This window comes from Mus caroli, chromosome 4, assembly GCF_900094665.2.
Source record: "Mus caroli chromosome 4, CAROLI_EIJ_v1.1, whole genome shotgun sequence".
NCBI classification, from domain to species: Eukaryota; Metazoa; Chordata; class Mammalia; order Rodentia; family Muridae; genus Mus; species Mus caroli.
The window spans coordinates 74,016,232-74,041,242 of record NC_034573.1 but is presented as its reverse complement, the minus strand read 5'-3'; the positions used below and the strand labels follow the sequence as shown (position 1 = coordinate 74,041,242).

General features: G+C 40.4%; 1 protein-coding gene across 7 annotated transcripts in view; it reads left to right on the top strand.

Moving 5' to 3' along the window:
- The window catches only part of Mpdz (multiple PDZ domain crumbs cell polarity complex component), a 147,230-nt gene extending 139,362 nt beyond the window's left edge, over positions 1 to 7,868 (top strand). For all 7 annotated transcript variants that reach the window (XM_029476873.1, XM_029476875.1, XM_021161144.2 and 4 more), the window contains 6 exons: positions 923 to 966; positions 1,731 to 1,853; positions 2,980 to 3,084; positions 3,651 to 3,763; positions 4,591 to 4,714; positions 6,607 to 7,868. In XM_029476873.1, coding sequence (XP_029332733.1) covers positions 923 to 966; positions 1,731 to 1,853; positions 2,980 to 3,084; positions 3,651 to 3,763; positions 4,591 to 4,714; positions 6,607 to 6,753 — 656 coding nt within the window. In that variant the 3' untranslated portion in view covers positions 6,754 to 7,868. The remainder of the gene's footprint in view (positions 1 to 922; positions 967 to 1,730; positions 1,854 to 2,979; positions 3,085 to 3,650; positions 3,764 to 4,590; positions 4,715 to 6,606) is intronic.
- The last annotated feature ends 17,143 nt before the right edge of the window (positions 7,869 to 25,011 follow it).

The window sequence follows — 25,011 nt, the reverse complement described above, 5'->3', positions numbered from 1 at the left end:
CCAATAACCCCCCGCCCCCAGAGCTCGTGTTTCTAGCTGCATATGTAACAGAAGATGGCCTAGTCGGCCATCAGTGGAAAGAGAGGCCCATTGGTCATGCAAACTTTATATGCCTCAGTACAGGGGAACGCCAGGGCCAAGAAGTGGGAGTGGGGGGAAGGGTATGGGGGACTTGGAATGTAAATGAAGAAAATACCTTTAAAAAAAAAAACCCGTGTCTCAGTTACCTACTTGCTAACTAGGCCCTGCTTCTTCATCTTCCCACCTACTAATAAGGTCATCTACCAGTGGATCAACCCACAGGTGGAGCCAGGGCCCTCATGGTCCAATTGACTCCCCAAAGTCCACCATCTGGCTTGCTTTCTTTCTTTCTTTCTTTCTTTCTTTCTTTCTTTCTTTCTTTCTTTCTCTCTTTCTTCCTTTCTTTTGAATTTAGAGACAGGGTTTCTCTATGTAGATCTGGCTGATCTAGAACTCACCCTGTAGACCAGGCTGGCTAGAAATCAGAGATTAAAGGCATGTGCCATAGCTGCCTAGCTTGGCAGCAAGCATTTAATATTTGAGTTTTGTATTCAAATCCTAAGAGGCCTTGTAAATCTGTAGATCATGGGAGGAACACCCTTTAAGGAAACTCACACACACACACACACACACACACACACACACACACACAGAGAGAGAGAGAGAGAGAGAGACAGAGACACAGAGAAACCCTGTCTCGAAAAAAAAAAAAAAAAAAAAAAAAAAAAAGAAATAGAGTTCTGTGTGAGCTGGATTTAATTATGTGCACTGCTGATAACCAAGTGTACCCTTTTGAAAAAGGATACCCATGCAGTGCCATCCAGCTTCATGCATTGGCTAAAATGGGAATATGCATAAACGTATTTTAACAAGCACATCTTATCTGCTTTTGCCTTTACAGTAGCATCTGAAATTCAGGGACTAAGAACAGTCGAAATAAAAAAGGTAATTTGCTATCTTGCAAGGCATTTTTGATTGTATTTTGTTGAGTATTTTATAGTGCCCATCTGAAAAATACATATGTACATTGTAAGCAATGGAAATGGTGTAGTTCTGTCATTGCCAAATTTCTTAGCATAATAAAATTACTTATATTTCTCTATATTTTAATGAGTAAACTATTTAAGTTATTTATTCATTATTTATATTTTATACTGTCAAAGTATTATTCTGCCCTTACACAGAATGATTCTCTGCGTCTCACCTCTTGTACTGATGAATGAACATTAGGACATACGATTTTATAGTCATGTGCAAGAGAGACCGCAAAGGCATGGTTTGCTGGGACTGTGATATAGCCTTCTCAGCACTGCATGCCATCAGTATGTGCTTCATGTGCACTGCAGGCCTCTGTGAGACCCTGCCAGAGCTTGGTGGGCTCAGTGCATGTGTTCCAGGCCTTGCACTAGGACTTGTGATGTCCTGAGTGTGAATGTGGCCCTATCTGGTTTCGAATCTTGTGGTCCTCTTGGTTCCCGAGTTTGCCTGCCTTTTATCAATCTCAACATGATTTAGTATGTATCAATTGCTTCACTTTCCAAACTGACGCTTCCCCCACCCCCACCCCTTAACTCCCTATGTCAAATGAAGTATTTTTCACCCTCATACCTAGAGGATCCTAATTAGCAATAGAATATTGTGTGTCAATGAACAAACAAAAGGTCGGTTTAGAATACTGCTTTGACCCAAGCATGTGTGTTCCATGGCAGGGGCCTGCTGACTCGCTGGGACTCAGCATTGCTGGAGGAGTGGGCAGCCCGCTCGGAGATGTCCCTATATTTATTGCAATGATGCACCCAAATGGTGTTGCAGCTCAAACCCAAAAACTCAGAGTAAGTTTTCCTACTAACTGTAGTGGCTCTAGCAAACCTAGCAGGCGTTTCCACCTCTCAGCCTAACCACCTACAGCCAGGAGGTTCTCAGGGTTTCAATCTGCCTTTAAACAGTAAGCCAAGTCATGGATGAGCTTGCTTTAAGTGAAAGATCAAGAACAGCAAAAGGGAATATGATGTGATCAGATGCAAGATTTAAGGACATTGCAACTTTGGAACCTATTACAGAGAAAACAAAGTGTGTTCAGAGCACAGTGCAGAAGGAAACTTCTTTCATATGTATTGTTGGTTTAAATGCTGACTTGACCATACCAAATTGGAACATGTTCTTTACTTAATTATAAATTTCAACAAAGTTTAATGAAAATATGACTTCATATGTAAAGCATACAGATTTGCTTCAAGGTTAAGGGATGGCCCAATGCTGAACCATTCTGTCAACCAAGTACACTTTACTGCAATAACTTGGCCTCTTGGAAGGAAAACCTTTTACGCCCAAGCTGTAAACAAGATATCCAAAAGAACCATATCTTAGATAAATAGCTTCAAGTTTGGGGATAACTCAGCACTTGTAAGTTTATGATGGACACTGAGAAACTGATCGAGCACCATAGGTTCAATTCACTTCCTATGAGACAGCAGCGAAGACTTAAACTGGGCCATAGGACTCTCTTGCAACTACTTGGCTCTGTCACAGGACAAGTAAGCATAGTGTCTTCCAACCAAATTTGATTAACTGAAGTGGACACTGTGCCAATTTGGCTTTGCTGCCCTTAGTTTGCCAACCTCTGACTTATGGTCTCATCTAACATGGTGTTAATGTCCAGAGAAAACCTGGCTTGCAAACGGCACTGCTACTTTATGGTTTTAATAAGTAATATCTTTCCCAGGAGAAAGAAGGACGGGGGACCAGGGAAGAGTGAGTTTTTTCTCATCACTTTTCCTTCCCCAGAACTATCAACTCCATCTCACCTCTCTCTTTTGAAGTTGCTTCTTAGATTTGAGTTAGTGATCTCCTGCTATATTTCAGAAGCTGGTGGCAGCTTAGGTGCACTGTGAGTGGTCTAAGACCACATTAACCTGTCAGCCCCAGCCCTCCTCTGCATGCTGGCTACTTGTCTTGCAGGTTGGAGATAGGATTGTCACCATCTGTGGCACATCCACGGATGGGATGACTCACACACAGGCGGTTAACTTGATGAAAAATGCCTCAGGCTCCATTGAAGTACAGGTAAGGCTTTATCCCAAGCACTGTTCACAAGGTAGGTAGCCTGAGGACACAGGAGCTCTGGTGCTAGATAAAATCAATTCACTCTTCTGCTACTGGTTTACTTAATATATTCCTTGAACGACAGTGATTAAATCGAGCGCTCCAGGAAAGCATTACGAAACACAACACATTCTGTATCATTTCATCCTGGTGCCTTCATTATTTCATATTTTATATCTAAAGGGAAAAATACAGTACCTCTGCAGCCAATGACTGTTAGAATCCTGTGTGCTCTGTGAGTAGCATGTCTTCTGAAATCTCTGAAAAAATAGTTGCAAATGAAGTCATGATTTGAAAACAAAGGAAATTGTAGAACTTAATTTAGGATATTTTTACTGTCTGCACATTTAAAAGGCACCTGGGCATTGTGAAGTGTCTTTGTTTCCAATAGTGTCCTAATCATTTCAGTGTTTAAGCAGTCAGTATAAGCACTCATTTTAATCTAAGTCCATTTTTTGGAGCAATCTTTTGGGATCTCTCAGGCGAGGTGAATATACAGTTTCTCCTTTCACTGTGCCCACACACAGGTGGTTGCTGGAGGAGATGTGAGTGTGGTCACCGGTCATCAGCAGGAACTTGCCAATCCTTGTCTTGCTTTCACTGGGCTGACATCAAGCAGTATATTTCCGGATGATTTAGGGTGAGCAATATATTATCGGGGTATGTCATTTTTTCCTTTCAAACCAAATTGTTGAGAAAATTGCAGTCTCTGTCCCATGTTCCTGGCAATCACCCAGAGGTAAAATAAAGGGAGAGGGCGTATAAAGTAGAAAGTGCCAATGCTTCTAGTCAGCTTGTCAGTTGGGTGGGTTACACACCACTGCCTGATCAGAGATGACTAGATTATAAATAGTTACCTAGTTAGGAATAAGTAGATTATAGAGAGTTACCTAATCAGAGATGACTAGATTATAAACAGTTACCTAGTTACAGACGGGTACATTAACACCATGCCTGCTCAGAGATGAGTAGATGATTCTAATCAGACATGAGTATACTACAAACAGCTGTTCACCCTACTACACTTTCTGGGTTTTCAGTTTTGATATTTTTGAGAGGACATCTTGCTCTTCTTCATTGAACTGTGATTAAAAATACTGAATATATTAGAAAACACACTAAATATAAAAGAAATATATTAGAAAAGATAAAAGGTAAAAGGGGGCACATTTAAATTTTCAAGTTATTCAATGCTGCCCGTATCTTGTTCACAGTTGACTTTCCTGTCTGAAGTTGAGACTATCATTTATGATCCTACATTGTGGTCCTCTGAACTTTCATCCCCTCTCAATAAACTGAAAAAAGAAGGAGAGTTTCTGTGATATGAAAGCATTCAATAAATAGCATCTTTCTTATCTGTAACATAGAGAATATACTATCTGTAGTTTGAATCAGGTAAAGCACAAAGCACAGAGCCAAGTCAGTGTGTGTGTTTGTGAACTTTTTTTCTCCTTTCTTTTTCTGTAGACCTCCACAGTCTAAGACCATTACACTAGACCGAGGACCAGATGGCTTAGGCTTCAGCATTGTAGGCGGCTATGGCAGCCCTCATGGAGACTTACCAATTTATGTTAAAACAGTGTTTGCAAAGGTAAGCAAGCTTACAAGGTTTACCCATTCTGTTCCTTACTAGACATTAATTAACACTGGTCAGCAGCTAGCTTATTAGTTTAAGGCCTGAGGTGACGCCAAATGGTTAACATTGATATTTTCTTTTGAAATCTCTGCAGGAACAGGTTATTAAATGTTTTTACCCTAATTGAGGTTTAGTTATGTTTAGAGAAAATTAGTTCAAATTGAAACTCCATGGAAATTCTCAGTGATATACATGAGACAATCGATGCAGCCTGTCCTCTCTATTGAATAGAAAGTCACACATGATTATCTTTTGAATATGGACTTTCATGATATATCTGCTGTCAAGAACTTGCATGTTTTCCTCTGTGTTCTTTTATAGTTGTGAAATCTAAAGTAGGTACAGAAAAATACACAAAATTAATCTCACATTATGACTAGGGTGTTTATACATTAATTTCATTGAAAAGAGAAAAAGAATCGAGGAGTAGTGAGCAGCCCTGCTGTCTATAATAAAGCATTATTTGCAATCCAGGGATTCAGTTACTTTTGAAAAGAAAGCTCTGTGTATAGTTGTAGTCATCCACTGAACTATCTTAAGAATGTTTAGAATAAGAATAAAGAGACTGTAATTCTGATGAAGTCATTAAAAATAATAGAAATGCATATAATGATTGGTAATGTGTTGTTAAGACCTATTTTCAAAGACTACAAAATTGAACAAGGTTTCCTGCAGAAGAAAACTCAGAATCTCACATTTTACAGTGGAAAAGAACAGAGTGAACATCAGGCCTGTAAAGATTCCACTTGGGCTCTTTAAATGCTCCTTTATGTTATGGAAGTTTCTATTATTTTAGAAAAACACTACTATTTTCAACCAATTTAAAGTGCTGTTCTGTGGCATACTAGCTGTAGGCTTAATTTGTAAGTTTTTTTTTTAAAGTTATTGGTATATCCAAAAATACAGACAGCATTTGCCAATGAATAGAAGCGCCATGCAATCCTTTTCCTCGGCCTAGGAACAATTTATTTAAGGCATGCTAGTTAGAACATATTTTAAGAATTTCATCATTATATGCTCCTCATTAACTCTTCCATATTTTTAATCTTATATTTAATTGCATAATTATCGTCTATGTACATGCCTAAGATGGAGTTCTTTTTTAAATAGTGATGTCTGTGTTTAATCATAATTATTTAGAGCCTATAGGAATAGGAAGACTCTCTTTTCCCTTGCAGTAAAAACCAAGACAGCTTGAGCAGTCTTTCTTTGCAAAGCTTAGAAAGAATGACACTTAGCAGTGCTGGGGGGCTTGTGTCTGAGCTGTATGCTGGGATGGAACTCGGAGCCTGACTGATGCTGGACAAGCACTTCATGAGCGGAGTCTCCCCAGACCAGCACTGGCTTTTAAATTCTCACTCTGCTTTACCCTGATCAGCCTCTATGTGGGCTTTCTGTCTCAGCAAACCTGTGGACTCTCGAGTCTCCATAGCTTTGTTTGATGAGGCTGCTTTTGTTCCTCCCTGATCCTTTGTCTTTCTGTAGGCCCTCTTTACAGTCTGGAAAAGCCTCCATTTCTATGAAATCATTCCTGCTAGGCAGATGCCCAAATATTCTTTATTAATTTTAGTTGCCATGAATTGCTGTGCTAAACAACCAAAAAAAAAAAAAAAAAAAATTCCAGCTACTCTGTTGACTGCTAACTTCACTACCAGATTGGAATGTCAGTGTTAAACCAATTTGGAAGAAGGACCTCTTTTTAAAGTATGTTCATCATGTCTGATGGTATGGGGCACCGGGAGCCATGTATGTGTACATGCAGAGAAATTTGCATTCTTGTTTGGCTCTTTTTCTTTGTGTGAGGCTGAGTTCTTTCAGAAGTAAATAACCCCACTTTATAATTGCAGGGAGCAGCAGCAGAAGATGGGCGTCTAAAAAGGGGCGATCAGATCATTGCTGTCAATGGGCAAAGTCTAGAAGGAGTGACCCATGAAGAAGCTGTTGCCATCCTCAAGAGGACAAAGGGCACCGTCACCCTCATGGTTCTCTCTTGAAGTGACTGCCAGAGCTGAAGCAGCCCAGCCACTGTAACAGAGTGGACTTGTTTGTGTGCTGTGTTGGTCGGAGAAAAACTACAGGGGGGCGAAAAACAGAGTGTTTGCTACTCACAGCCAAACATCATTTTTCCTTTACTCTGCATTTCATGGTCATCTACTCAAAAAGAAGAGATATTTGCATAGATAAACCTCAGTTTTATCTCCAAGATATCTAACAATTTAAGGTCATGTGGACAAATTATTATATGCTCATCTTGTTAGTATGGAAACAAAATGATACAAAGTTAGCCAATTAGGATAAAAGATGGAAATTTAGAAAAAAGAAGACAGTCTTGAGTTTTATAGGACTTCTTCAATCCAGCAGTCCAAAGGAAGAAAAGAAAGTGCTTGCAATACTTTTGAATAGTCTACTGTTTTAAAATTGTGACATACTGGTTCTACTTACCTCTAATGCATATTTTTCTGCTAAAATTGTTTAGCAGTCCTTGTAAGCTTTAAAAAGAAATTGTGTTTAGTGCATATCTCGGTGTTTGTTTTCAGTTTTAACCTGCTGTATTTTCATGTTGTTATAGGTAAAGTGCTGATGCTACCCTGTGTTGGCTAGAGTTCTAGGAAACATCCATGTAGCCATGGGAGACAGAGAAGGAGCCTAGAATGTTCTAATGCTGATGTAGCAGACTGATACTACGTGGAAAACATGTTACTGTACCATGCTATTGTTTTTCCATTAGTATTAATCTTAATGACATAGAAAAAGACAGTGTGTTAGTAACTATTTTGGTTGTATGCCATTAGTAAATTGACAGAAAAATGAAGGGGGTTAATGAAACTTCATCTCACTGCTGTATATTAACATCTTACAATACAATAGTTTAAGACTGAGGGAAACAGATGGGGCTGTTTACTGAGACAACTGGTGAGGAATTATGTGTTCAATCCCATTTTAGAGCGTGAAACTCCTACATTAGAATAGATAAAGTCACTTTAAATACTATCTATATTTGTAACAGAAGTCGTATACATATATTTTATTATAGCATTCTTGTGTAAATGCAGAATTAAAGTGAATAAATAAGTTTCTGTGGTGCACAACAAACAAGCAGATGCTGTCTTTGTTTTTTATATTGGGAAAAGTGTTATAATTCAGGACTTACTGTTTTAAATTATTGAGTCTCATCATAGATGCAATTAGAGCTCTGGACAACATCCTTGTGGAAACCTTGGTGTTTTTCCCTCCATAGCGTCTCAGGGATTCACAGGCTTCTCATGAGCTGAGGAAGATGCCATAGGAAAAGGGGTGTTCTGCTTCCAAATTGGCTTTTCAGGGATGCTACCAGTGCAGTAATATTATTGTTAGGTCTGTAAAGAGCTGAAATGCATCCGATGGAAATTATCTTACTGAATAAGGCCCATCTGGATGGAGGGCAGAACAAGAAAGCTTTGTCTGCGGGTCCTGTCTTAAATTAGCTAAAGAGAGTGCATTGTCTCATTGTCTCTTGCTGGGTTTTTTTCTTTTTTTTTTAAATGATAGCTTATTTTATTGAAAAACCTTGAGTTCATTTTTTTTTTAATTTTTAATATTTTTATTACATATTTTCCTCAATTACATTTCCAATGCTATCCCAAAAAATATAGGAGAATATTTTTATATAGCCATCCTGTGAGTTTAGTTGTCCATGCAAAACTGAAAACAAATTAACCAACATGCAGGTTGTAACAAGTCTTCCTCCAGTCCTTGTCAGTTGAAGTAATTGGCTAACAAAATCCATCTCACTATGCTGGTAGCCCATTGGCTTTTGGACATCTTTTAATGACCCTCTCTTGTGAAGGTATACCTGCATCCTTCCATAGGATACTGTGGATGCTGAACTTATCTGCTTCTGCAAGTTAGAAGTTAAAGAGATTTTAATAGGGAATACTACTATCAGTACTGGGGAGAAGCCAAGCAATCAAACTGTTGTTCAAGACAGCATATCAAAGTCACACACACACACACACACACACAAACCAGGCAAGCACATGTCTTCACTTAAATAGTGTTGTTCTATGAGTCCATATCCACCTGAATCTCAGAATATAATTTAGAAATAGAGTCTTTGCCACTGTGGTTAAGGCCTGGCTATATTAGGATGGGTCCTGTCCTCTGATTTCAACAATCCATCTACATGGAGAAGATGGCCATGTGAAGATGGAGGCAAAGACATCAGCCAAGGATTCTACAAAGGGAAGGATCCAATCACATGAAGCCCTTTATGGGGAGATCTTGATTTCAAGTTCCTGACCTCCAGAACTGAGAGAACCTTACTTTCTTAAGCCACCAATTGACAGTACTTTATAAATTAATCCCTAGGTAATTAATAAAATATGAACTACCATGATGCTGTTATTAAGACACATGAGGAAGAGGGCTAGGCGATAAAATTAAAAAGGGAACAATTTCATCCTGTCAGAGATGCAGCAATATTATATACTTTCTTTTTTTCTGTATATATGTACTTCATGAAATGGAAGAACATGCTTTGCTTAGGCCAAGAGTTTAAAATTAACGTTGCAGCATTAGGGTTGTGTATGATACAAGACAATGGATTGCCCACGAATTCAGTGCTATTGTTCACTTAAACTGGAGACCACCACTGATTTGTGGTGCTGTTCCTCATTACTAGCCAGGGAATAGTTATAGCAGTAATGATGTGTTAACTTCACACAATCCACTTGTAGCATCGGGAGTAGTAAGGAGTATATAATCACACCGTGAAACTCCTGTATCAGAAGACGGAGTCATGAAGGAGAAGACACAAAAAAGAGGTCCTTTTTTGTTTTCACCCTAAGAATCCTGAGAAAGCAGATGTTGACAGACATGAAGAGAGGAAGAGAACTCTTCCCTTGTCTGAGGTAGATGGCATTAAGCCTGCTTAGATTTACTCAGGTAGTTTGTTGTCTGGATGCCAATGCCCCTCTTCAGATCTCAGAGTGAAGCTGAGAGTTGAAAGGTTGCCTGCAGAGAGACAGGAGTGGGCTTTGTGCTCTTGGTGTGGGAATGTCAGAACTCTCATCACATGCTTTCCGCAGCCCTGCTGTGTTGTTTCCAGTTCATGACAGATCAGGAATGCATTTGATTTGTGCAAAGATGTTCCTGGACTTTGTCTACTAGGAATTAATGTTAAACTTTGCCCTTTGAAAGGGAGCTGTTTATATGGCTTCAAGAGATAAAAAAAAACAAAGCTGTTGGTGCCAAGAAAACGTCTATATAAAAGTACGAAACCCAGGGAAAAGAACTATACTTAAAGTGATTTCTGTGTGCTTTACTTTGCAGCTTTTCTTGCCACAAGATGCAAGTATTTATAATTGTCCATTTCATTGTAAACTAAAGACACAATATTTGTGTAGGCATTTGACTGTAAGCCAAACACTAAAAATTAACAGTAGGCCCTAAAAGAAATTCTAGCAGAAAGGTAAGTGTGTGGTAATAATCTCACTATCATCCTGGAAGAGTGCCTTCAGCAACTTTGTGGAGTAAGTTTCTCCTCACTTTAGTACTGAGTATTATTTCTTAGGAGTCTGTGTCTGTAATCCCACTGGAAAGCTGGTTCTTGCCATTGACCTGACATTCTCTCTCCATACTTATGTCTTTTCATAGAATCCTAAAGTTCCTTCCTTCCTCCCCTCCCTCCCTCCCTTCACCCTCCCCCAGTTTCTCTCTCACACTCCCTCCTTCTCCTTCCTCTCCCTCCCCCTCTCTTTCATATTTGTGTGTATGTGTGTGCGTTTGTAAAGTTTCTTATATATGTGTGCCTCATTTCTCTGCTTTATCAATTATCTTCTGATACTGTAGCTTCTTGACCCATTCACTTGTAAAGCTTTCCTCTGAGTTTTCTGACTGTGTTATTGAGTTTTTCAAACCTGTCTTCATTTCAACTTCAGTGCTCTTCCATACTCCTTTCTTCTCTGAATTCAGTTTTCCAAGCCTAAATTGTCTTTGTCTCTTTTCATTCAACTGTGTGTCTGTGTAGACTTGGACATCACTCCAGTGATTCCTATCCTCTAAGTTCATTCAGTCGTTTGCCATGTGAATATTCTGATTCGTTCTCTCCTTCCCCTTACCATGTATGTTCAGAGATACAGTTGTCTTTGGGAAATATGCAGTTTCTCTTTCTTCTTAGAAATTATGATTCTTGCCTAAGTCTAGCTGGGAATACTGTACATTCACATGTCCTTCCTCTAGAATTCACACTTCCATTCAACAAAACTTGACTAAAAATCGACTGACCTAATATTTTCAAATTTTCAGTGTTGGACATTACAATCTTTATAGTATTTCCTATGCTCTCATATGCTTGTATTATTATTTATTTTCCTTTTATAAGGATTAGTCATTGTGCTGACTAGATTTATGTCCACTTGACACAATCTAGGAAGGAGAGAATCTCAGTTGAAAAATAAAATGCCTCCATTAAGATCCAACCATGGAAGCTGGGCATGGTGTCACACTCCTTTAATCCCAGCACTCGGGAGGCAGAGGCAGGAAGATTTCTGAGTTTGAGGCCACCATGATCTACAAAGTGAGTTCCAGGACAGCCAGGGCTATACAAAGAAACTCTGTCTCGAAAAACCAAGAAAAAAAAAAAAAAAAAAAGATCCAACCATGGGGCATTTTCTTAGTGGTTGGTGGGAGAGGGCCCCACCCACTGTGGGTGATGCTGTCCCTGGGCTGGTAGTCCTGGTTCTATTAGAAAGCAGGCTGAGAAAGCCAGTAAGCACCACCCCTCCTTGGCCTCTGCCTCAGGTCCTGCCTCCAGGTTCCTGCCCAGTCTGAATTCCTGTCCTGACTTCCTTCACTGATGGGGAAGCATAAATAAACCCTTTCCTCCCCATGTTGTTTTCATCATGGTGTCCCAACACAGCAATAGTGACCTTAACTAAGATGCCCTTCAACATAAATTGTCATGAAAGGAAATTTATCTCACTACTCTGTCTTAGAAGTCAGCATGACCTGCCATAAATACAAAACAGTACAAGTAAAAGCTATACCTGGGTGCTCTTGGCTAAAGTTGAGGCCTGCTCTTCCTTAGTAAGGGGTACTGCCATTGTTAACATGACATCGTCAACTTAGTGGAGACTTTTCCTGGACTTAAACTGAAAGTCTTTTCTTCTGTGATGCTATACTTGCTAGGACACCTAAAGTGCTGAGTTTGAAGAATTGTTCCAATACAAAGAAGGCTGTTGATGGCACTTTTCTTCTTCAGTTGCACACCCAGCCATTTCTTAGCCATTTCAAAGGTTGCTTAATACTCTTCATGCTATAAGACATTGGCTAAAATAAATCAGGTCATTGTATCTATTGATTTAGCTTTGGCAATCTGAATTTGAAATAAAGGGCAAATGACATAAATTAATGAAGTAAAATTAATGCTGTGGTAATATTAAATAAAGCAAATGCCTTTTGCACCTGGAGGGCTCTGCAGATGGCGGGTGTTCCTAATTACACACCCTGCTGCTTTTAAGTGCACTGATTAAAAAAAAAAATCTCGCAGCTGAGTATATAATATGCACTTGCTAGCTCCAGAGAAAGGTTGATGGAGGCAGCCAACACACAAATCTTACGTTTATGAAAAAAATACAATTCTTCTAGTGAGATAAATATTTATATGATTTTTAAAACAAAACATTACAATTATTGTCTTTTCTGTGAATGTTGTGTCTGAAGATGATTTCCCTCAAGCCAGTAAGGAAGCCCTTAATTGCAAGAATAATCTTACTAAAAGGAATAATTTGCTAGAAGAATTCTAAATAAGTTAATTTTCTAGGTTTAAGTTAAACTGGTCGGTTATTACTAAGATGTTTATAAACCTAATTCTTTAACAAGTGACTTCTCTAGAACTTATGATCCAATAATTACAATTTAGTGCCTAGGTAATGGTTTGCTACAGAATTTGCAAAAAGGCTAAGCATTGAATCACACTCCCCCCCCCCGCCCCCACACCACACACACATACAGCCAAGTACTTCTACTTTCAATTTCATAATGACGGTTTTTATAAAAATACTTGGTATGCATACTTAGCTTTCTTATAATTAGATATATATTGGATACTTATTTTTCTTATAACTAGGTAAATGGTAGTCACATCTATCTTCAAAATAAAGTACAAGAAGAAGCTGAGGAGATGGCTCTGTCATTGAACTGCCTGTGGCAAAAGCAAGAGGGCCTGAGTTTAGAGCCTCAGCATGTTTGAAGTGTCAGGTGTATTTGGACACATATCTAACGCCAGCCCTGTGGCAGGGTAGTGGGGCAGAAACATACAGATCCTTGGCCAGGCAGCCTACCTAATCAGTGGGCTATGAGTTCAGGGTTCAACTCTATTAAAAATAACATGCAGAGGGACAGAGGAGGCCCTCGACTGTGGTCTCTGGTCTCCACACCTGCACACACACACTGGCAGGCACACTTGTACACATCAACACAAACATATACACATATGTAATATGCACTCAATGCAGTAAATAGAGGATAAGTGTTCTGGTTTGGATCTTAGATGTCTTTCAACAGCTAGGTATGGAGTTCCTGGCACCAGTCTGTGTCCACTGTAGGTGATAAAACCTAGGCAGGGTTTGCTTAGTAGAAGGAAGCTAAATCATTTGAGGAATGCCCTTGAAACGTGTACTGAAACCTGGTCCTTTCTCTCTTTGGGGTTTCCACCCTGCTACCCTGCCTCAGTACAATTTCAGAAACAATGGGGCAAAGTAAGCGCCAATTGAGACGTGCAAGACCTTGAGTCAATAGAAAGATCCCTTTCTTGTGAGTCAAGTGTTTCTGTCACAGCAACAGCTAGCTCAAGTAAACTCTGTTTGTAGAAAAGCACTGTGGGTGTTTTGTAAAAAACAAGTGGTTTGCTTGGAGACTCAAGGGGTATTTAGTCCTAATCTTACTAAATTATACATTTAAACAAAATCCATAATAGTTATTACCATGTGGATAACAGTTGCCCATCCTCCACATCTGTTTGCAGATATTTGTACTTTCTAGCCAATAGATAACTTTTTTAAACTGAAGTTTTTCCTGTCTGTCTATTATACCATTATCAGCAAGTGATGTCATCAATACCCACCCCCAACACTTGCCTTCTTGTCTTTCCACTTATTGTGAAGCATACCTACTAAATGCCTTATGCTAAGGGAACTAGAGGTTATTTAGAAGTGCAGAGTGAAGAGGCAGATCTTTGGCTCTTTGAGCCTTCCTTGGCTTGGCTCCTCACTCGAAAGCAGCAAGCTGGCTGGCTCCTCTGTGCCTGTCTAAGAAATGGGACTGCAGGCTCATTTCATCACAACTTCTCATGTTTTGTTTTGTTTTGTTTTTTTTATCAAATGACGGTAAATGTCTGCACGTGTTCCTGGTAAATATCCATGTGCATTAAGGACTGTGCTGTGTAGAGAGCCATGTAGGGGACGTCTGAGGCAGTGTGATAATGCTATTATTCATTCCAGCCCAGACTTCACAATAAACTTACAAAGCACTTGCCTAATTCTCATGCCATCTCTTCGTAATTACGGCTTAGAAGGGGAAGCTAAAATACAAAGAATCCCAGACTGAGCAGCGCAGCCTCTTCCCTTGGCTGCATGAATGTGCCTTAGTATTATAAGAAAGAATTGCTTTTTCAATGGGAGTTTCTTAAACTCAGCAAGAGTTTTTATCAATAATTGAAGTGTTAGTGCTTACATAATAAGCCAGATACTTAGTGTTCAAACTAACCAGGAAATTGTGCGATGGGTGTCATTTATATTACACTTCCCCTGTCCTCTGTGTCAGATTAATTAGAAGAAATGCATCCATTTCCATGCCTTCTTTTTAAGATACAGTCATGCAGAGGCAGAGAAACAGAGGAAATGAGATTGTTTGACTTAGTAGTCTTCTAGAAGATACTGAGTGAGATCTAGCTGACTGCCAAATGTTTGCTTTCTTCTACAGTAGGTACTTTTTATACGGCAATGAGGTCTCTGGGGATTTTTGGTTCCTATTGTTCGGAGTGGGTAGTTTATGCTGAAGATTGATAATAAAGTAGAAAAAGCCAAAGAGGACTTTAAAGCTACTTTTAATGACTAATGCAGGTTAGTAAGAGTCACGCCCTCAGCTTTCCAAGCTGGAAGCTGACAAATAGTTCACAAGCCACCTTTCTAGCTCTGAGATACTAGGTAGGGCAGTGTAGGGGGTTAGTCTGCTGTTGCTATGTATTTGAATGCAAATGCTATAAAATCTTAGCAAATTCTTTAGCAGCTGAGGTTTCCAGTTGCTAAAGCTGTGCCCCTAAGATGTGGTTGCCTCCAGGAGGAAACCTCACATACTCCAGCTCTGTTGTGAGAATGTTAGTCCCCAAGTTAATTGATCAATAAAAGGGTAAAGCTGGTGATTGAGGAATAGATAGAGGTAAGCAGGTGTTCAGTTACCAGGCTGGGATCACAGGTAGAGTGAGCAGAGAAGAAAGGACAAGGAGAGAGGAGGAAGCAGCCATGAGAGGAGATGGACCATAAGCCCATGGCCAGGAGAAACAGCAAGTAGCAAGGGACATATGGCTGGATGGAAGTTAGAACAGCTCCAAAATCTGCCCTACCTACGCTTACCACTTGTAAATAAAGTACCTGGATTGTGTGTCTTTTATACGTGCTAGTTAGAATAAATAACTATTTTTACAGAGCAGATTTATAAATCAAGTCTTGGGAGTCAAGCGTTTTGTGAATATTTTTCCAAGAAACCATGCATTTCAAATAGTGAAAGGCAGTGAAAGACAAAAAAGAAATGTTTTTGAAACGTTAAAGATTTGCCGTCCTGAAGACGTGCATGTGGCCAAATATGTGGAGCAGTCGCTTGCAGGCAGGCGGGTCCCTGTGTGGATACATGTACTTGCATATCAAAGTTGCAACAGTTTCTGCACTGTGAGATTCTTTGGCCCTTTTCCCTTTCTGGCCATATTTTGGGGCACTGTGATACACTTACCATGACTTTGCTACCTAGGAGGCTTATTTATTTTCAACTCTCAAGTGGAAAAGTAGAAGGTAACTAGAAGTTCTGTAACATTCATCACAAGGACCTGAACTGGAAACCTCAGTGGCTAAAGAATTTGCTAAGACTTTAGAGCATGCTGATCTAATGGGAAAGAGAAGAACAGTGCCACAATCAGGTTCACCTTCTATAAATATACTTCTTAATGGGAATAATATATCTCCTGAGAGTTTAGAGTCCTAACTATGTAACAAATAGGATTTTTCTTTAAAAATATTTTTAATAGTTTTAAATATGTGCCGGTGAGTGTGTCTGCACTCACCGGTACAGCAGCCTAAGGAGGCCAGATTCCCTGGGTCTGTAGGTACTGACAATTGTGAGCTGCCTGACATGGGTGCTGGGAACTGAACTCTGGTCCTCCGGAAGAGCAGAGGACCGCTGAGCCATCTCGTCAGCCCCTAACAAATGTGAACTCTGAAAGCAACATTAATTATTGGGGCCATATCCGCGGTCCATGACAGCAACGTAGGTCATTGTCCATACATATGCAGTATTTCTACCATGTGTTTATAACTAGTTTGATTTTAAAAATCATTACATTAACATACAAAGCACACCCTACATATATCATCTGTCATTTTCCTGCTACATATTCTAGAAATGAAATTTTAATACCTGTACAATAATTAATAAATAATATAGCACACAGTTATGCAAAAATACGAGGTGAAATATAACTTTTTTTAGTCTTTGAGCCAGAACCCTGGAAACTAAGACTCTCTGACGTAAGTGGGCTCATGAGTCCTTTTGAGATTCCTACCAGGAAAGGAGCCGCCCCCAGGACACAGTCTGTAACTTCCCCAGAAGAGCTCAGCATCAGAGCACATCTGAGCATCGTGGGAGCTAAGCATGGTTTTGTAACAAAAATGCATACAAGAAAAACATTGTTTGCATTGAATCTACAAATGGCTATAGATCAGAGAGGTGGACTGAGTGGATCAGAGAATGTTTAGGCACAAGAGGATCATCTCTAAGGAAAGCTACTTGTTGCTTCCAGATGCACTGAGATTATATTAGCCTAGAGAGTTGATTAAGGAGAGTGATGTGGCCCAAGGCCTGCTCATCACCTACATGGGGTTTGATGCAGGTTTTGGCCTGCATCCAGGAACATTACAGTCTCATGCTTAATCAGCCCTCAGGTTCCTGTCAGGTGATTGACTTAGGTCTTCCCTCACTCCTCCATGACATCGACTGGCCTTTGGGATTATATTTACTATCACAAAATATTTCATCATGAATTCGTAATTCTAAATAAAAAAAGTCACAAGAGATCAACTGAAGGAAAAGCCCATATGTTCCTATAGTATGGCCTGCATGTCATCTTTATCAGTCCTCTATTTTATAACATCTTGTACTGTTTTTAATCTACATCTTCAGCTCAGTATCATACATTAGACACAATATTAATACAAGAATTTTCCTCAGTAGAACTGCTGGCAGATAAGAAAGGGATGAAGGAGAAGGAGGAGGAGGGAGAGGAGGAGGAAGAGGAGGAGGATTAAGAGGAGGAGGAGGGGGAGGGGGAGGAGGAGAGGGAGGAGGAGACGTTACAGGAAGGTAAGGGCATCTGCTTCAAATTTTCTCTTGGGATTTCTGCCCCCAGCTATAAAAGTTACCAGTGAACTTCTTCAGTCAAGGAGTGAACCCATTCTCTAATTATAATTTTGGATGAAAGGCAGAACTTTTAAAATCTTGCATACAATTACTAACTTTATAAACACTTGCTGAACAACAAGTGTCAATTAAAGGTTATAAATATATGATAGAATCATTTCAGGACACACTTGAAAATGGAAAAAAAAAGGAAAAAGAACCCAAGGATAATGCAAATTGGACCAATAATAGTTTTCATCTGCTGTCTCTTCTATTCCCTTGTAAAAACTTTTTAATTTATGAAAAAGAAAACTGAGAGAATGTTAGTGTGTCATGGATATCTTTCACACAGTGAAGAAACAGGAACTGTGCATTGTCTCCAGTATATGAGTTTCAGAAAGCAACTGCTGTTTGTTTTTTGGTTTTTTTTTTTTTTGTTTTTTTGTTTTTTTTTTTTACAGAGACTCCAGAAACAAGCAAGGCCCAGCCAGCAGCTGGTTTCCATGTGAACGCATGGTGTCTAAGCAGATGCAGGCAGCAGGATTCTAGCCTTTCAGAATAGCAATTGTTCTGAATTAAATCTGCTTTCAAGATGGTCTTGATTATAAAACCAACAACTGTGTGATACGTACCTTACTTAAGTTCATTTCTAAAGTAAGCGCAGCATCTAATGACTGCATATCTTTCTAGAAATTGCCATCTGGGTACTATTTATCCTTGATCTTTACCGTGGGCGATAGTAAGGATAGTAAGGATACAATAGTACAACCCATTGGTCCCATGATGGCTTATTTTTTTCTCAGCTCTTGCTGAGTTTCCCATGGGACAATTGGGTGTCAGACCATCAATGGTTACCATAACCACCCTGAGCTTTTGAGTCCGTTGTCTCACAGGCAGGAAGAATAAGGTAACACAGACTTGGAATGAGCACAGCAGGGAGACTGATTAAGGAAAACAGAGAAAGATTCTCAGGAGTGGGAGGAGCTTCCGGGGAGGAAAGCAGCCAGGTGGCCTTGACCCACGAAATTTTTAATGAATCGTATGGAAGAAGATTGCGGGAGACCGAGGCAGTCTTCATTGGAAGTGGTTACTTGAGTCCATCTCAGACCAAGCCAGTGAGGACATTGCACGCTGCTGCAGACCTTCTTGGTCCCTTGACTTCGTGGAATGGGTCTCTGGTCACAGGTGGGTAAGGAGTCAGTGGGAATTGACAGACAGACTTGACACAAGGGAGTGTGGATCTGAATGTAATTTGTCAAATCAAGCGTCAAACTTTTTATACAGAAGAAAATAGGGAAGTTGGGTGACACACCAGCAAGGTACAAAGAGGTTACTGGATTCTTACACAAAAGAGAGGAATGCAAACACAGAAGAATTGGCAGGAACCAACTGGGGTAAAATTCAATGTTAACAACTGGGATCAAAAACAGCTCCACCTAAGGTCCACTTAATCTTAGAAGCCAGGGGCAAGGGCTTCGTTTCTACTCTAGTCTATGGTATAGTCCACCTTCCCCCTAGGCCATTGTAAATACTTGTGTATGGGTGTAACTCAGCTATCTATAGTTCTAAGCATCTGCTCTGGTTCCTCTTTAGGTCACAAACTTCCTTCTTCATAGATAATGGTAAATTTCTGTGTAGGGCAGTGACTTAGCTATATTGGTGCCCAAGGTCAGATCAAGGACTGTGGATCAAGGACTGCCTAGAAACTAACAGTTATGTCAAAATATCAATCCTTAGGAGCACTTGTAATAAAGCAATATTAAGGGAAAGCACACAGATCCATTTACCAACTAAAGCAAGGACATTGGAACATTCTTTATACAGGATGGCACGATTCCAGTAGACTAAGTTTCCATGAACTTTTTGCCTCGAGACAGCGCCCAGGTTTTCGGGGCCTGTCGCACTTGTCACTACTGGAGTGGATGTAGCAACCCGCTACATGCATGTTCCAATGACCCAAGTAGAGGTGTGGCGTGCAGTCAGGAAAGTGCCTCCAAGACTGGCTCATGGCCACCATGGCCCTCTGCCCTTTGGCCTAGAAATGTAAAGGCTTTGAGAAGATTATGGCAAGTGGTATGAGAGAAGTGAAGCCCAAATTTAAATAATCCAGATACCAGTTTCAACCACACTGACCTATGGTTAGGAACACTTCGGGGGTGGGGATGGGGTAGACTAAAGTTTTAAACAAATACTGACCATACCTGGAAGTGAGTTTTGTATCTGAGTTGATAGTCAGGTGGTCTGAGGGTCAATTTTCTCCAGTATCCTGCATGAACATTTTAGACAATGTTTTCCAGAATCAGGTGGCAGACTAGAGACGATAAGATCAACCCTGATGTCTTATCCTCCCTCCACGTTCTTCTTCACCAACCAAGACACCCTGGCAGAGAGACAGGACATTCGGGTATCATTCATACCACATTGCAGTAGGTTCCTTGTCCCTCTGGCATGCTTTTGTCTCTGTGGTTGTCTGTGTTCTTGCTCTGATCATAGGGAGAACATCTCCCACCAACACCTCTCCCTGAAAGTGGAGTAGAGTTAGTTATGGCAACAAGCAAGACAGACCACTAACTGCGGCTGAGCTGACGATGGGAGGCCGGCATAAGTTGAGGAACTATGTAGATTCTTCTCAGAGCTATCCCACTTGTCACCAGCCTGTATTGTATGTTACCCCTACTTAACAGATGATGAAACCAATGACTTCAGGCGTCAAGTGATCGTACAACCGCAGCAGGCTCTCCCACCTTAACTTTCCATCTGCAGGAAACTGTGACATCCCTGACTGCTTTCAAGTGAACACAATGGGGACAACAGTTGGTTAGAATAAAGCCAAGTTGATTTCAAAGGCTTGTGTCCTGAGAAGATACGTGAAGTTACCTTTCCTCCCAAAGACTGTCTGAGGGAACTCCGTATGCACCGATCGCATAGTGCATGAGCCTTTTTCTCCTAACAGGAACACTGTAATTTACTTTAACTTTCTAAGGCTAGGCCCTATAATTCTGTAGACAAAGTTTTCTGCAGGCTAAACATCAGGGCACTTCTATATACTTTGTGTCCACGAAGCTCAGAAGTACAGAATAAGGAGGCCTCTTATCTACATATGCTCTGTGTTTAAAAGGAAACATTTTCCATCATATAAATTTTTAAGGATTTTGGTGAAACCTCCATTTTCCTTAGAATGTCCAAAGCCACCAAGTGCAGTTCTGGAAGGAGTCACCACTGCTACACTCCTGCCTGCCATTATTTGACCACTTTTCACTTTGCTTTCTTTGGGGCTCTTTCTAACCCTGGCATCTGTAAACTCTTTATCTACTGGTACTAAAGTCTAAGGCTTTTCCCAAGGGCATAACCAGTGGCTTACTCATAATTTTTATTCAAAGAAACACAGACTGGCAAGGAAGCACGTCGATCTCTTTATCAGATCATAGCTGCTAAGCCTTTTAGGATCCTACAATCATGTCCTCAGGCTGCATTCAGAGCAGGATGTGAAAATATGTCCCCACTAGGGTCAGCCCACTGGAGTCTCCTCACATCCAGTGCTGGCTGATTCTCTCCTCCACATCACATGGGAATGACCATTTCTGCGTGCCAGGCATGCACTTACTCTTTGTCTGTAACACAGTTAACATACTCTCCTACTAGGGCCACTTTTTACTATAGACACTTTTTGTTAAGGAGATTCAGCATATAAGTGAATGAAAGCGAAAATCTGAACCAAAAAATCTGCTGAGGCAGGAAGAGCATAAGCTCAAGGACACCTTGAACTAAAACATTAAATTCTGTCCCAAAACTGCTTGGAACAACCATGGCTAGAGAAGATGAGTAACAGAGCTGAGTGTGCGTAGTGTAGAACCTGCCGCACAGTATGTCTTCAAGTGAAAATAAGTGAATGTGTGCACTCTCTGTGTCTCTCTCTCACTAACTGTCTGTGTCTCTCTGTCTGTTTCTCTGGGTGTGTGTCTGTGTATCTATCTGTGTGTCTGTGTGTCTGTCTGTCTCCAAATCAAAGGATTCCTTTCCCTTTCTAGCTATCAAGGAAACAAGCAAAATTTCAATGTAGCCTCTGATCAAAAACAGAAACAATAAGTCAGGAAATTTGGGTACCTGTTGAAGCGTGCTTTTACTCTGCCAAGGATTTCAGAACAGGAAGGTCAAGGAGAAAACAAGGGAATGGAAGGAGCAGAAGAGGAAGGAAAGAAAGAAGGGATTCCTCACTGTAGATCCTACGATGCAAAGCTTGTCCCAGATTGTCCATGGTGATAATTCCCAGTTGCTGGGCTCCTTTGCAATCGGTTTGCTATGACTCTGCCTCTTTTTCTACCTCACTGCTAGTGTAGAACCTGCCTTCTGGCAGAACTGTCTTACAAACTCCACAGATGACCAGTGTGCTTGCAGGTGAATGAATTGAATACGCTTAGTCACATGGGAAAAAATTCTTAACTCCTGCCTTGGTAAGTGGCCCACTTCTGCTCATGTACTTGGGAAGTTGGAGTTGAGGAGTACTGGGGCCCAGCAGTTCTAGGCCAGCCTGGGAAACAGATAAACACAGGCTTCAAACAAACCAGCAGCAGCACCACCACCACCACCACCAAAGCCTACACAGAGCCTGCTGGGAGTGGGGTAGCATTTCCTTTCAGGTGAAAGCTTCTCTATGCCTGGCCAAAGGACTGTGGGCTTTTCCTTTCCTTGTGCAAATGGGGCTTGCTTCTAAAGGCCATAATGTTCATCTTTTGATCTGAGACTAATCAGGGATAGTAAAGTGTTCTGTTTTGGATTTGGTCTGACTATGACCTACAGGGGCCATGTTTTGGAACTTGGTCCCTTGTGTAGCAATGCTATGAGATGGTTGTGCCTTTAGTAGGTAAAACACAGAGGGAGGTAATGAGCTGTTGTAAACTCTGCCTTCTGAAGGACTTGATGAAGTTCTCTTGAGAGTTTGTTTAGTTCTCATGACAGGATTGTTATAAAGGGGTATCCCTGATCTACTCTCAATCTCTCTCTCTCTCTCTCTCTCTCTCTCTCTCTCTCTCTCTCTCTCTNTCTCTCTCTCTCTCTCTCTCTCTCTCTCTCTCTCTCTCTCTCTCTCTCTCTCTCTTGTGTGTGTGTGTGTGTCTGGAGTGGTGTGTGTGTTCTCTTTGCTCAATTACATGCGCACATACACTGTCCCTTCCACTGTAATGACACCTGTTGTGTAGTCTTCAGTATTCCTTACTACATTGACTTGATGCACAGCTGAGATGATGTCACAATCTTCACCTTACGAGACTGTCATCTAGATAAACTTTTCTCTAACATATTTGGCCTCTGGGATTTCATTATAGTAAAAAAAAATTGACTAATAAAGGGACGTGGTAGTTGAAGATAAGAATTAGAACTTAATCTGCCACTGGTATAGTTAATGGAAGATTCTGAGTATAGACTGAGTTAAAAAGGAAATAACTTTTCTCCCTTGATTTTGGGTGGAAATTTGCAGTAGTAGTTCAAAGAACGGGGCACCCTGGGAAATCTGGCCAACAGCCTTTGCAAGTTTACCCAGTGTTCTTCCCATAAACCATACCTCTCTTTGTCTTACCATCTTTTCTTATAACTCTCCACATACCACATCTAGGGCAGGAACTCCAAATGAAGACCCCAGTGTCATAAATAGCATTCTAAGTACATGTGTGGCTTCTCTGTTGCTAACCTGTCCTTTAGCACATGGACTGAAGGAAAATGCATTCTCTCCCCCTCCCCTATATACCCAAAGCTCAAACACCCAGCACTCAAACACGATGCCCTTTATATACTTTAGTATGCCCTTTATATACTTTAGTATGCCTTGTATTTATTGCCAGCATCTGCCATGATCTGGAAGGACAGCAACGTTCAATCTCGTTTGCCTCTCTGCCCTCTCTTTATATGGGTTGGAAACACAGCTTGCGATGACACTCTCTGCCTGTCCACTGACCCTAGCAGTAGAGCAATCATCTTTCCGAGTGAAGACCCTTTGGTCTTACACTAAATCTCTCTGGGTCTTCTTGGTCTCGCCCCAAAAGTTTACTCAGAAAATGGATTAAGTATTTTTTTTTTTTTTTTATGGTTGAGGGAACAGAAAACTGCTCTGTGTACACTGATGAAATCAAGCTTCCTAGAGAAGCTAGAATTGGTGTGAATTGGATGTGTTTGAGGGAAGCCACATGCAGAGAAGGAGTGTGCAGATCTAGGAGAAAGGCCTTGGGCATTCTAAAGCTGCACACTGAAGTGCAGAGCCTCCTTAGAATCCCGAGTTTCCTTCCTACTGTGTGGCATAGATTTCCTCTGGTCTCCATGTGTCCCTGAGAACGTGTGTGGGGCTCACTTGCTCAGTCTTCCCACTTCCTGTTCCCGCTTGCCTTGGTCTGCTGATTGAGCGAGAAGCAAATGCTTTTATCTCATTAATACCAGGGGCACCTATTGCTTAGCTTTGAGGGTTTTTTTCTTAACTACTTTTCCAAACCTGATTGGCACAGACTGCCTTTCTCTAAGAAGACCTTGTCCTCACCAGGCTACCGTTAGCCTCTCCTTCAGACCATTTGCCTGCATTCCTTTACCTTTCACATGTCCTCTGCTTAATGAGATCTTATGCCCTGAAGCATGTCATGTGTAAAATACATGAATACAGAGTATAATGAACACACGTGCTGATATATTTCTACTTCTTTAAAATAAAAAAAAATCCTATATGGATTTCAAAAATAAAATGTTTGAACATTAGTTTAACACAGAGATGTGTGTTTTGGGGGGAACATCAAAATATCAAACACTGTAATATATCATAATAACTCTTCATTGAATGGTAAATATAATTTTCTGAATATCTTCCATAAAAAATATCTGAAGGGATTAAAGTTCATAGCACTATGTTTCTGGAAACCCACCTCTTTAGCTTCAGACTTTCATGTGAGCGGCGTGAAGGAAACTGTCAGTGTGGTGAACAATGAGGATATGTGAGGACCAGAGAGGAAAAACGATAGATAGATCAGCAATGGCTACTGCTGCAACAAGTAATTCAGGTGATGCTGAAATGTCAAAGTGAGGCTACAAACAAGTCCTTTGATGGTCCCTGAGTCTAACTGGCTGTTCTCACAGTGTACATTCTTACATGTGTGTGTGTTTGTTTTTGTGGTTGTTTTATTCTGATTCTCTGTCATCTTTATTGTCAAATTTCACTAAACACTGGCCATGCACTATAATGTGAATATGCTAATGTTCCATGCTAAATAACTGTCATGTCTGAACATTCTTCACTGTCAATAAGATTAAACAGTCAGGTGGAACATTGTGGCACCTGACCTGCTATCCCAACACTAAGGAGGCTGAGTAAGGAGAATCATGAATTTGAGGTGAGCCTGGGCTGCAAGACAAAACACTGTCATCATCATCAACAACAACAACAACAAAATAAGAAATAATTTAGTTCCCTAGTTTTATAAATGAGTTAAGTTTTTTTAAATTGTCAACAATATATTGGAAAAGCTACCATTGAAAACTATGTTTTCTAGCAAGTGATTTTTTTATTTAACTCAAGTGTTTGGAAGTAGGTTTTTCTAAAGGATTAAATAATTTAATATGACCTCACCGTGTTCTAAGTC